This window comes from Protobothrops mucrosquamatus, unplaced genomic scaffold (assembly GCF_001527695.2).
Source record: "Protobothrops mucrosquamatus isolate PMUCROS unplaced genomic scaffold, P.Mucros_1.0 scaffold1087, whole genome shotgun sequence".
Classification (NCBI taxonomy): domain Eukaryota; kingdom Metazoa; phylum Chordata; class Lepidosauria; order Squamata; family Viperidae; genus Protobothrops; species Protobothrops mucrosquamatus.
The window spans coordinates 107,447-119,754 of NW_015387313.1; the positions used below are offsets into that span (position 1 = coordinate 107,447).

Sequence of the window (12,308 nt, forward strand, 5' to 3'; positions counted from 1 at the left end):
TCAACAAGCGGGCCTGACCTAGGGTGAATTTTAAATAGGGATAATTTTTAATGATTTTAAATAGTCACAGCCACTAATATTTGGATTTTAATTGGTTTTTAGAAGGGGTAATTCTGTATATTGTTTTAACATGCTGTGAGCCGCCCTGAGTCCCATGGGGAGAAGGGCGGCATATAAATTTTGTAAAAATAAAAATAAATAAATAAAAATAAATATTTTGCTCAATCCTATAATGCCAGCTTTGTCTAGACTCTAGAGTCAGAAGCTATGGAGAATCATGTCTGGTTAGTATTTAGATGGGAAAATCCATGGTTATAGGCTAGATTGAATAGTCAAAAAAGCATAATGGAATAAACAATAACAACCACTTTAGTGGTATGGCAAGAAAAGTATAGGTTTGCATATAGTCATCAGGATTTGAGCTCAGCTTGAAGGAAATATGCTATCTTTTGCCTAAGTGTAAAACCTTACTTTTATCTATGTTGAATTTCATTTTGGTAGATAGCGCCCAGTGAAATTGGTAATACGTCATCCTTTTTATTTGAAAGTTGGTGTCAGATGAATCTGAATGGACAGATTGACTAAATCTGGATATGAGGTGCTAAAAAGTAATCCCCACTTTGGATATTTTAATCCTTGGGATAGTTTAATCAAAGAATGGAATGGATGGATGAATAAGGGCAAACATAACTGATTCCTTAGACTTGCAATTCTATTTATAAGCATGGATTCTGTGAAATTCAAAAGAAAGGATGCTGGCAATTCTCTGGTATTGTCAGACATGAAAGATCAGGTCTACACATAAAGGTCCAATTAAATTGATGTATTGCTAATCATGCCTATGCCCAAGAATCTTCTCAACTGATGGTTAACACCTGCTTGGGGTTAGATAAAGGTCAACAGAATTCAAAGGAGGTTAGACTTTGTGTAGGGATCCTAGGCTGATCTTCTTTTAACTCCAATCCCAGGTTCTGCCATTTCTTCTCCTGTAGGTATGTACAAAAAGGAGAAATCTCCTATTTTGAGAGAAGAGAAATTTACAGAATAGTTTATTGAGGTTTGGCTTTGCAATGAAATGTTTAAATTGTATGAAAACATGTCTCAGATTAGCTCTTGAGATATCTATGGTGTGATAGCTAGTAAGAACTGAAAGGACGCTATTTTAGGTATCTTTTGAATTGTACAAAGCTGTAATGATTGAACTATTAAACAGCTATTTAGCAGGCCTGAAAAGAGGAAAAACCTGAAAAATTCTGGATGATGGAAAAGTCAAGCTGAATTATTTTTAAAGGAAAGAGAGTGATCCTTATGATTTGGAAAAAGGAAGGAAAGTGTTCAATGTTATTTTAAATACTGATGATAGAATCTTTTCCCACTTCTCTTGTATAAATCGGATAGGATGTAATATTTCCCAAGATTATATGTGGAAATTACTAGCTTTAGTGGCCGTATACTGTATTTACTAAGCTAAATCTAAGTTTAGGATTAGATGATCCAATTACTATTCTTAACTGTGCAGCAACTCCTCTGGATTTCCACTGACATAATTTCATAGCTTTCTGGGAATGTGAAAAACATTTCTTGAAGACTTGAACACTGGGCCCTATCTAACAAAATGAAATTTAATGTAGAGAAAAGCAAGGTTTTACATTGAGGCAAGAAAAACCAACTGTATAGGTATAGACTAGGTTAAACTTGGCTTAATGCCAGTAGCTGTGAGAGGGATCTTGGCGTCCTAGTGGACAGTCACTTAAATATGAGCCAACAGTGTGCGGCTGCAGCCAAAAAAAGTCAATGCAATCCTAGGCTGCATTAACAGAGGGATAGAATCAGTGGTGGGATTTAAATATGTGAACAACCGGTTCTCTGTGTGGATGCCGCTTCCAGAAATCCGTTCTGGGCCTGGGCAACAAAAAATTAGCTACCGGTTCTGCTGAACTGGTGCGAACCAGCTGAATCCACCACTGGATAGAATCAAGACCACATGAAATTCCAATATCGCTTTACAAAGCTTTAGTAAGACCACACTTGGGATACTACATCCAGTTCTGGTCACCACAATATAAAAAAGATGTTGAGACTGTGGGAAGAATGCAGAGAAGACCAACAAAAATGATTAGGGGAGTGGAGGCTAAAACATATGAAGAACAGTTAAAGGAATTGGGTATATCTAGTCTAATGATAATAAGGATTAGGGATGATATGATGGCACTGTTCCAATATTTGAGGGGCTCTTATAAAGATAAGGGGATCAAGTTATTTTCCAAAGCACCAAAATGCAAGACAAGCAACAATGGTTGGAACCAAGGAGAGAAGCAACCTGGAAGTAAGGAGAAATTTCCTAATGGTGAGAGCAATCAACCAATGGAATAGGTTGCGTTCAGAAAGTGTGGAGGCTTTCAAAAATAGACCGGACAGCCATTTGTCTGAAATGGTATAGGTTCTCCTGCTCGAGCAGAGGGTTGGAATAGAAGACCTCCAAGGTCCCTTCCAACTCTGTTATTTTATGTTCTGTGTTCTAGCATGATTACTAGAAATAGCAGACATTTGGGTTTTCTCACCAACAGTCAACAAGCGAAGTGTTTGAAGCAAATACACATGTGGTGTACGTGTATGTATTACGTTTATAAAAGGATATGTTTAAACTGAAAATTACAGTAGTGAAACACTTTTATTGGATGTCTCATGGTCGTTCGAAGAAGAGACACTTATAATCTCCAATAAACATATAAATAACATGATAACAATCGTCAGAATTAACACGAGTCAGAATATCTTAAGGACAATCGTTAATAGTTAATAACCATAAGGTAAAATGGCAATTGGAACAAGATCCTTCTTTTTAAAAAAATCACACCATACAAATTAGCTAGAAATACTCTACATATGACAATTAAAGCTGCACAAAGCATTTAAAAGAAAAAACAATTCAGCTGCACAACCCTGTCAAAAGATGCATTTTACAACATTCATTAGCTCAAACAAAGCCACGTTTTGCCAAGTGGTAAAACTGTAGCATCTTTTGAAGAAATGCTTTGATTTTCCAGATTTCTGCACTGGACAAACACTTCCACTTCAACCTTGTGTTGATCATCGAATATTCAATATTATTCTCCATTCATGCTCCCCCCGTACTAAGGCAAAGGTGTCTGTAGGGAGGGGATACAGTCAAAATGGCAGCAGAAACTGTGGGATCAAAGGCTAGCCTCGATTCTACAGTTTTATGTGTCAGCTTTAGGGGAATTGTCTTGCAGAGATAATGACTACTGTGGGTGATATGAAATTGGAAATCTCTGTCCCTCCCTATGTTTACACAAAAGCCATTTGCAGGAGACAACCAGGAGCACAGGAGTCTTGTGTTGTCCTTCATAGTTTGTCTGGGTTCTCACTTCACTGCCTGATACGCCAGTTGCACCCCTTTCTGGATTGTGACGCTCTACGCATGGTCACTCAAGCCCTCGTTGTTTCCCGCCTGGACTATTGCAATGCTCTCTACATGGGGCTCCCCTTGAGGTGCACCTGGAGGCTCCAGCTAGTTCAGAATGCGGCCGCGTGGGGGATTTTGGGGGCCTCTAGATACTCCCATGTAACACCTCTCCTGCGTGAGCTGCACTGGCTGCCTGTGGCCTTCCGGGTGCGCTTCAAGGTGTTAGTAACAATCTTTAAAGCACTCCATGGCAATGGACCTAGGTATTTGCAAGACCGCCTCCTACCAAATACCTCCCTTCGACCAGTCCGCTCCCACAGAGAGGGCCTCCTTAGGGTGCCGTCAGCCAGTCAATGCCGGCTGGCGACCCCCAGGGGGAGAGCCTCCTCTGTGGCAGCTCCTGCCCTCTGGAATGACCTACCCCCCGACCTACGTACAACTGCGGACCTGCGCCTTTTTCGCCGAGCCCTGAAAACCCATCTATTTCGTGCGGCTGGCCTGGCGTAGTCTTAATTAGGTTTTAGTATAGGTTTTTATATGGGGTATTTTAGAGCAGGCCTTTATTTATTTAATTTGATTTTAGAATAGATATTTATTGTGATTTTTATTATCGCCTGTTCACCGCCCTGAGTCCCGTAAGGGAGATAGGGCGGTACACAAATCTAAATAAACATAAACATAAACCATACCAAGAACATATTTGGGCATCTTTCTTCCTTGAGGGAAGTGCAGATAGAGCCTTGGTTTCAAGTGGTTCAGCGGCCTCACCTCATACAGTTCTTCTGAGGAAGACACCAGGTGTTCGAGAAAGAACTACCTCACCCTTGCAGGTGTACAGGAGTTAATGTCTTCGGTTTATGAGCTTCACCCAAGGAATTTGGAGGGGGGGAGTGAGGGGGGGGAGAGATTTGCTGGATTCAGATCTATACACAGAGAGGGGAGAAGGTTTCTGTGAAAGATCTGCAGTAGGAAACCTATCTGCATGTACACTAGTGCACCACAGAATCACTGAGATGAGAGTTCTATGTATTTTTCCTGATGCTAATATACCTGACAAGATGCACACAGATAATCAGTGCAAATCCCTGTATTAAAACTGCAAATTCAAAATGAAAACTAAGCTGCATCAGTGGGAGACTTGTATTCCCTGTCAGATATAATCACAGATACAATTTCATTCCATGTTCCAGGCAAAGGACCCAGAGCTGAAAAATGGAAAGAGGGACACATAACTAAGGCAGAATACCAGCATATAGCCCAAATCTCTCAGGAAAGCTAAGGCTCAGAATGAACTAAGACTTGCAATAAATGTCAAAAATAATAATAAAAAAAGAAGAAAGTCAAAGAAACAATTGGTCCACTAATGGGATAAGATAGTAAGCAAGTGATAGGCAGCAGGCAGAAAGCAGAGCTGCTTAATTCTTTCTTTGCATCTATCCTCACACAAAAAGAAAAAATAGCCCAGCCTAGCAAAAAGAGAACTGTAAAAGATAGACTAGGAATTCAAATTAAAATAAGCAAGAAAATGGTAGATGTATTCAAATCACCAGGACCTGATGGATGAATTCTGAAGGAGCTGGCAGATGTGATCTTGGAACCATTAAACCATATCTTTCAAAGATCCTGGAACACCGGGAAACTACCAGAGGACTGGAAAAGAGCTGATGTGGTTCCTATCTTCAAAAAAAAGGGGGGAGAAACAGATCCAGGAAATTACAGACCAATCAGTCTGATGTCAATACCTGGGAAGATCCTGGAAAAGATAATAAAATCTAGAAGCAAGCAAAATTATAACCAGAAACTAACATGGATTTGTCAAAAAGAGATTATGCCAAACAAATCTTATTTCATTCTTTGACAAAGTGACTAAAGTAGTGGACAAGTGAAATGCTGTGGACATAGTATACATTAGGCATTTGACAAAGTAGACTGCAACCTACTTCTTGGTAAGCTAGAAAAGTGTAGGATAGACAACATCACCACCAGATGGATTTGTAACTGGCTAACAAACCGCACTCAATGTGTAGTCCTTACTGGAACTACCTCTACATGGAGGGAAGTAAGCACTGGGGTTCTGTTTTAGGCCCAGTATTCTTCAGTATCTTCATAAACAATTTAGATGAGGGAATAGAAAGGAAACTCATCACATTTGCAAACCATACCAACTTCACAGGGATAGCCAACACTCCAGAATATAGGCTCAAGTTCTAGATGGATCTCGACAGATTTTAACACAGGGCCCTATATAATGAAATGAAATTCAGTGTAGAGAAAAGTAACGTTTTACACTTAAGCAAGAAAAATCAAATGTACAGGTACAGATTGGGTGAAACCTGGCTCAATAGCCATAACTATGAGAGGGATCTTGGAGTCTTAGTAAACAATCACTTAAATGTGAGCCAGCAGTGTGCTGCAATTTTTTTATTTATTTATTTATTATTCCAATTTGTATCCCGCCCTTCTCCCGAAGGACTCAGGGCGGCTCACAACATTATTAAAACAAAGAAAGCCGATGCCATCCTAGGCTGCATTAACAGAGGGATAGAATCAAGACCACATGAGGTTCTACTGGTAGTATTACTTTAGAAGGCCTTGGCAAGGCCACACTTGGACTACTGCATCCAGTTTTGGTCACCACAATATAAAAAAGATGTTGAGACTCTGGAAAGAGTGCAGAGAAGAGCAACGAAGATGATTAAGGGGATGGAGGCTGAAACATATGAAGAACAGTTGCAGGAATTGGGTATGTCTAGTCTAGTGAAAAGAAGGACTAGGGCCGAGATGATAGCATTCTCCCAATGTTTGAGGGGCTGCCACAAAGATGAGGGGCACAAACTATTTTCAAAGGTACCAGAAAGCAAGACAAGAACCAATGGATGGAAACTAATCAAAGAGAGAAGCAACCTAGAACTAAAAAGAAATTTCCTAATGGAGCCTTCAGAAGTTGTGGGTGCCCCATCACTGGCGGCTTTTAAAAAGAAACTGAACAGCCATTTGTCTGAAATGGTATAGGGTCTCCTGCTTGAGCAGGGGGGTGGATTAGAGGACCTCAAAGGTCCTTCCAACTCTTCTTGTTGAAACAAAGCTTTCCCCCCAAAGTAACAGCCAACACTTTCCATAAGGAGCAGAGATAGATTCTAAAGTTAATAGGTAGTTCTAATAAAAAATAAAAAGATACAGAATCCATTTTTACCCATTTACTGGATAAAATATGATCATAATTAAGTGGAGATGAGAATAACCTGTCAACATTTCTTTCCACCCAATCCAATATACAAAATTCTCGAAATCGGGCAAACATGATTATCATCATAATTTTTTGGATACCCCCCCCAATATATAAATTAGGTCATTGTTTCTCTGCAACTTTAACATGCTGGCTGGGGAATCCTTAGAGTTGGTCCACATATCTTAAAGTTGCAGAGGTTGAGAAAGACTGAATAAAAGAAGGTAATGGGTCCATCTAATTGGTTGCATTGCTCTGTAAGGATCTGAACTATTGCTTTGTAGTGAACAATATGTTGATCAATATGTAGTATAGTTCTAATGTCAGTTATTCAAATCTATGTTATGCAAAATGATAACATGGATTGTTATTGATATAATTATTTCAGATTCCAGATTGGGTGGAGCCTGTTCAAATCGCCGAGTCAATGCTAGCAAAAGTCATTTCCTGTCTGCTGAAGAATGTCTCAGCCAGTATAGTGACAAGCTTGCGGAAGAATATGGGGTAATTGCATTCAGATTTCTCATCATTATTAATTTTGTTTGAGTATTTATTTTCAAAGACAGGAAAATCAGGAGGTTTAGGCTGTTTAGAATGAATACAAAGGTTTATTGCAAGAATAAACTTCTTCTCTCTACAAGAATCTGAACTACTAATGGTCAAAGCAAATTGGCAGTAGATCAGTAGATCAGAGTTAGGCAACACCTAACTGAACAGTTTATAGAACATTTTCTTCATAAGCTATGGAGATATGGAGAACAATGGTCTTCTGAATTATTGTGACCATTTTCTCTTGGTCTTAGATATCTCACAAGGTCTCTGAGGCCTATTTGAACAAAGTAATTTCTTGCCTTGGCTTATGATCTTCCTGATCACTTCACTCTGGGGTTTCAAAATATTCCAGTGTTTATGAGGGAAGAACAGTAGCATCTCAATAAAAGTTTTGGAAAAGAATCAGAGTGTGGCTGGCGTTGATTGAGTTGTTTAGGAGCAAATGTTGTGAATTAAATACGCAGGTAAAAATAACATATCAATAAACACTTCAAACTTTTTAAAATTTACAGTAAGTTTACTTTATAGTTTACAGTTTATTGGAAGGAATCTTTCATGTCCTATTACAGATCTACTTTCTATATGTGCAGTGTCATAATCTGAGTTGCTGTTGCATTCTTTTATAAAGAATTTATAATTTTATTTCAAAGCTTATACTTTATAAAATTGGGTTGAGTTGATATGGTTGAACCATACAATCAATGTATACTTCAACTTCCAGAATTCCCCAGCCAATACACTCATCTTAAAGTTACCAAGTACTGAAGAATATTGGGATAAACTATCTGCTAGGTGTTTACCGAATCATGTTTACCTTTATGTTTATCTTTTTTGCATGTAAGAGAATCAGCTATGGAATTTTTAAAATAATTTATTGAATGCTTAGAACAAATTAATCAGAATAGGATACACTATTAAAAACTTTTAGATGGTTGTCCAAACTGGCTTTAAAAGAAAACATTCAGATTTCCCATGTGACATATTTCCTAAATAGTTTTAAATTTAGAATTTGTACCAATAATCCAGTAAAAAGATTAATTTTAGAAAATATTTTTAGCTGAAGAGTGAATGTTATAGTATAATATAGTATAGTATATACAGTAGTATAACATAGTTTCTGTGAGTGGAAAATAAAAGGGTTGATCCAATTTTGATACTCAGTTGAATATTCCCTACTAGGATGCATATATTGCCTTCCGTAAAATAGATAGGAACAATGATGGTGTAATCACAATGCTTGATTTCCGACGCCTGCTGGACAGTCTCATGATCAGCATGACAGATGAGGAATACGTGCGTCTTCTTGGTATCTTGGGAATGAATGAGACCTCCACTCTGAATTATCCGGAATTCCTTCAGTTGTTCCAAACTCATGCAACTAAAGAGATGCGTCCTTGGTTGACCACAACTTACAAGTAAGAAGAATAAAAATTTGGTTTATTTTGATTTACATTATCATTACATCATTATTTAATTAGTTCTGAAATTTGCAGGCCTCGTGTGATATGGTGCTGAGTCTGCATATGGATGGAAGGTTGAACAACAGGCCCTGTAGTGTAGTCGTAATAATCTGGAGTTGAACATGCTTAAAACTGTAAAGATGAGAATGGACTTTGGGAGGAGTCCTTCTATTTTACCCCCTCTTACTATATTCAACAGCACGGTAACAGCAGTAGAGTCTTTCAGTTTTTTGGGTTCTATAATCTCCCAGAACTTAAAATGGGTGCTCAACATTAGAACTATCATTAAAAAGGTACAACAAAAAATGTTCTTCCTGCATCAGCTCAGGAAGTTCAGATTGCCCCAGGAGCTGTTTACAATTTTACAGAGGAATTATTGAGTCTGTTATTTGTATAACTATCTGGTTTGGTACAGCAACCAAACAGGTACAAGCTCCAACAGATAGTTAAGACTGCAGAAAGAACAATTGCCACCAGCTTGCCTTCCATAAAAGGCCTAGGAGGATAAGAAGATATCTGCAGACCCCTCACATCCTGGACATAAACTGTTTCAACTCCTTCCCTTGAAATGGCACTAAAGGGCATTGTATGCCAAAACAACTAGACACAGGGACAGCATTTTCCCTCATGCCATCGCTCTGCTGAACACCTAATTCAGTGTTGCCTAATGTCTATTAACCCATGTAGTATGACTATAGTGTTATTATTTATCTTTTCTTATTTTCTTTACTCCCCTTTTATTGGTATGATTATTATTATGATTAATCTTTGATTCGATTAACAGTCCGGGACTGGTAAAAACTTAACAGTTCAAGTCCTAACCAAGGACCTAAGAGCTGTTAAGGTAGCATCTGAGTATATAGGCAGTTCCGAGTTGGGTGGTTTTTGAAAATTCAGGATATTCAGATCTAATAAATTCAAAATTTCTATGTATCTAGGCAGTTCTTTGGGTATTGCTCCAAGGGCTCCTATTGCTATTGGTGCAATTGTTGATTTCTTCTTCCGTATAGTCACTCAACTTCAATTTGCAAATCACAATATTTTGTTATTTTTATCTAGCTGTTTCTCTTCAATTCGTGTATCACATGGTATTTCAATATCAATGAACCAGACTAATGATGATGATGATGATGATGATGATGATGATGATGATGATGATCCAGTCTAAACATATGGCTGACTATGCAATGATCAGTAATAATAATTGCACAGTCAGCCAGATGTTCAAACTGTATTTGGCATTTTTTTCTTCCTATCGAATCCTTATCAAGGATCTGGGATAGGCAGATGTGGATGTCTGATGATGTTACAGATATGGTTGCAGAATGGAAGCTGTTTCCAGTAAGGCTGCCTTTTGCAATTGACATGGGAAATTTGTCAGTGCCAATGGTGTTCAAGTGGTGTTCCAGTTGTTTTGGGATACCACTCTATTACTATTGGTGCTACCTTTGCTTGCCTTTGCCACAGTCATTTCCATGTATAGGTCTTTGTATTTTGTTATCTTCTCCAGTTCTTTCTCTTCTCTTCTGCTGTCTCCAGGCACTGCCTATTGGTATTGCTGTTGTTGTTGTTGCTGGAGATTTAATCTTCTTAATCTTCAATTCGATTCACAGTCTGAGACTGGTAAAACCTTAAGAGAGAGCTAACATCTAAGTAGATGATGATGATGATGATGATGATGATGATGATGATGATGATGATGATGATGATGATGATGATGATGATGATGATGATGATGATGATGATGCTTTGCATGTACACGAGTGCTTTTGTACCAGAGACAAATTTCTTGTATGTCTAATCACACCTGGCCAAATAAAGTATTCAATTCAATTCAGTTCAATTCAAGTCATTGCATTAATCTGAAATAAATTAATACTGGATTTAGGATACAAAATATTTCAAGATAGAATCAGAACATCATTCTGTTCTTTTTGGTAGGAATGTAAGAATATTTGACAGTGTATAAATGAATATATGATGAATGATGAATGATGAATGAATGTATTTTTGCTTTTTAAATACTTAGTAATGTTTAAAAATCAAGCATTTCCATAATTATCATTTTCAGACCTTACATACAGAATTTTTAAAAATTTCAGCCATTTGTCTGAAATGGTATAGGGCTTCCTGCCTGAGCAGGTGGTTGGACTAGATGACCTCCAAGGTCCCTTCCAACTTTATTATTATTGTTGTTGTTGTTGTTGTTGTTATTGTTGTTGTTGTTGTTGTTGTTGTTGTTGTTGTTGTTATTATTATTATTATTATTATTATTATTATTATTATTATTATTATTATCAATTCTACCAAGTAGACCAGGAATCAATTCCATAGGAAGGTTAGATCTACTTTTATTGAGAATGGCTATAACAACAAAATCTTGTGACTTTGATTGTGCTGGGTCGCCCCTTTTGTTATGCCCATGAGAATTAAGAGAGTCATCTGCCTGAGCATATGCATACTTGTTTGGGACTTAAACTACACTTTCTCCTTGTAATAATGGATATGGCTTATCTCTGTCAAGATCATCTTTCTTTCTACTATAACTCAATGAATCAAGTTTATTTATTTAAAAGATTTGGTTCCAATATACCAAAATGAACTGAAATGTGATTGGCAGCCCCCATTTGGGTGATCATGCCAAAATTGTGGAATAATCCACAGAAAGACAAAAAAAAGTTTGGGCTACACCTTTTTGGTTTTAGGAATCTATTGTAATTTTCACCCAAAACTTATATGTTCTATAATCTACAGCTTGTAGGATTTTTGGCTGGTGTTTTTTAATTGTTATTTAAAGTTCCTATTTGTGTTTAATTATATTGCTTTCCATTGCACTGTTATTTCTGAAAGCAACTTTGTTTTTCAGGGAAATGAGATATAAATAAATATTCTATTATACATTCTCTATGCGAAGTCTGAAGTATAACCACTTGATTTTCAACATCCTGTAGCTCAGCTGTAAGGTAACCTAGGCAACCATTTAAGAAGCTTTTAAAAACGTCCTCATCACAGATCCACAATATTGGAAAATTGATGAGAAATCTGGAAAACCACAGCAGTTCTTTAAAACAAAAAAAATTGTGGGGTTCCAGTTTCATGGAAGGGGGAGCACAAAAGTGCCTGTTGGTCATGCTTCTTCCATTGCATCCGTTCAACTCTTACCACCTCTAGGAACTGAAGGGCTAAAATCTACATAAAGAATGTGCTCTACCAGCATCCACATCCATGATTTTGAATTGGTTTTCTTGAAGTCATCAGTTCCAATGAGACCATATTTGGAGTTCTGAGAACAATTCTGGACAGTACTTTTCCAGAAAGGTATTGATAGGTTAGAACAGGAAAGCAAAGAAGGTGACAAAGGTGATATCGGACGTATGAGCATAGTCTAAAAGAACTTGGGATAGTCAGCCTGAGGAAAAGAATTTGGAGGGGAAAGATTATTTATTATTTATTTAATTCAATTTATATGCCGCCCTTCTCCCGGCGGGACTCAGGGCGGCGCACAACATATTTAAAACAAAGGCATATATACAATCCCCCCCTGTAAAACCGAATTAAACCAAATTTTAAAGTTGTGTTATTTCAAATTCCTTAAAATGAACCCAGTATAAAATCCTCCCTAGGCCAGGTCCGCTTGCTGAAA

General features: G+C 37.6%; 1 protein-coding gene across 1 annotated transcript in view; it reads left to right on the plus strand.

Annotated features, from left to right (window-relative positions):
- LOC107291230 (EF-hand calcium-binding domain-containing protein 6) overlaps positions 1-12,308 on the plus strand; it is a 129,413-nt gene that overhangs the window by 62,608 nt on the left and 54,497 nt on the right. Inside the window, exons 18-19 of the mRNA XM_029284903.1 lie at positions 7,042-7,157; positions 8,385-8,620. Coding sequence (XP_029140736.1) covers positions 7,042-7,157; positions 8,385-8,620 — 352 coding nt within the window. The remainder of the gene's footprint in view (positions 1-7,041; positions 7,158-8,384; positions 8,621-12,308) is intronic.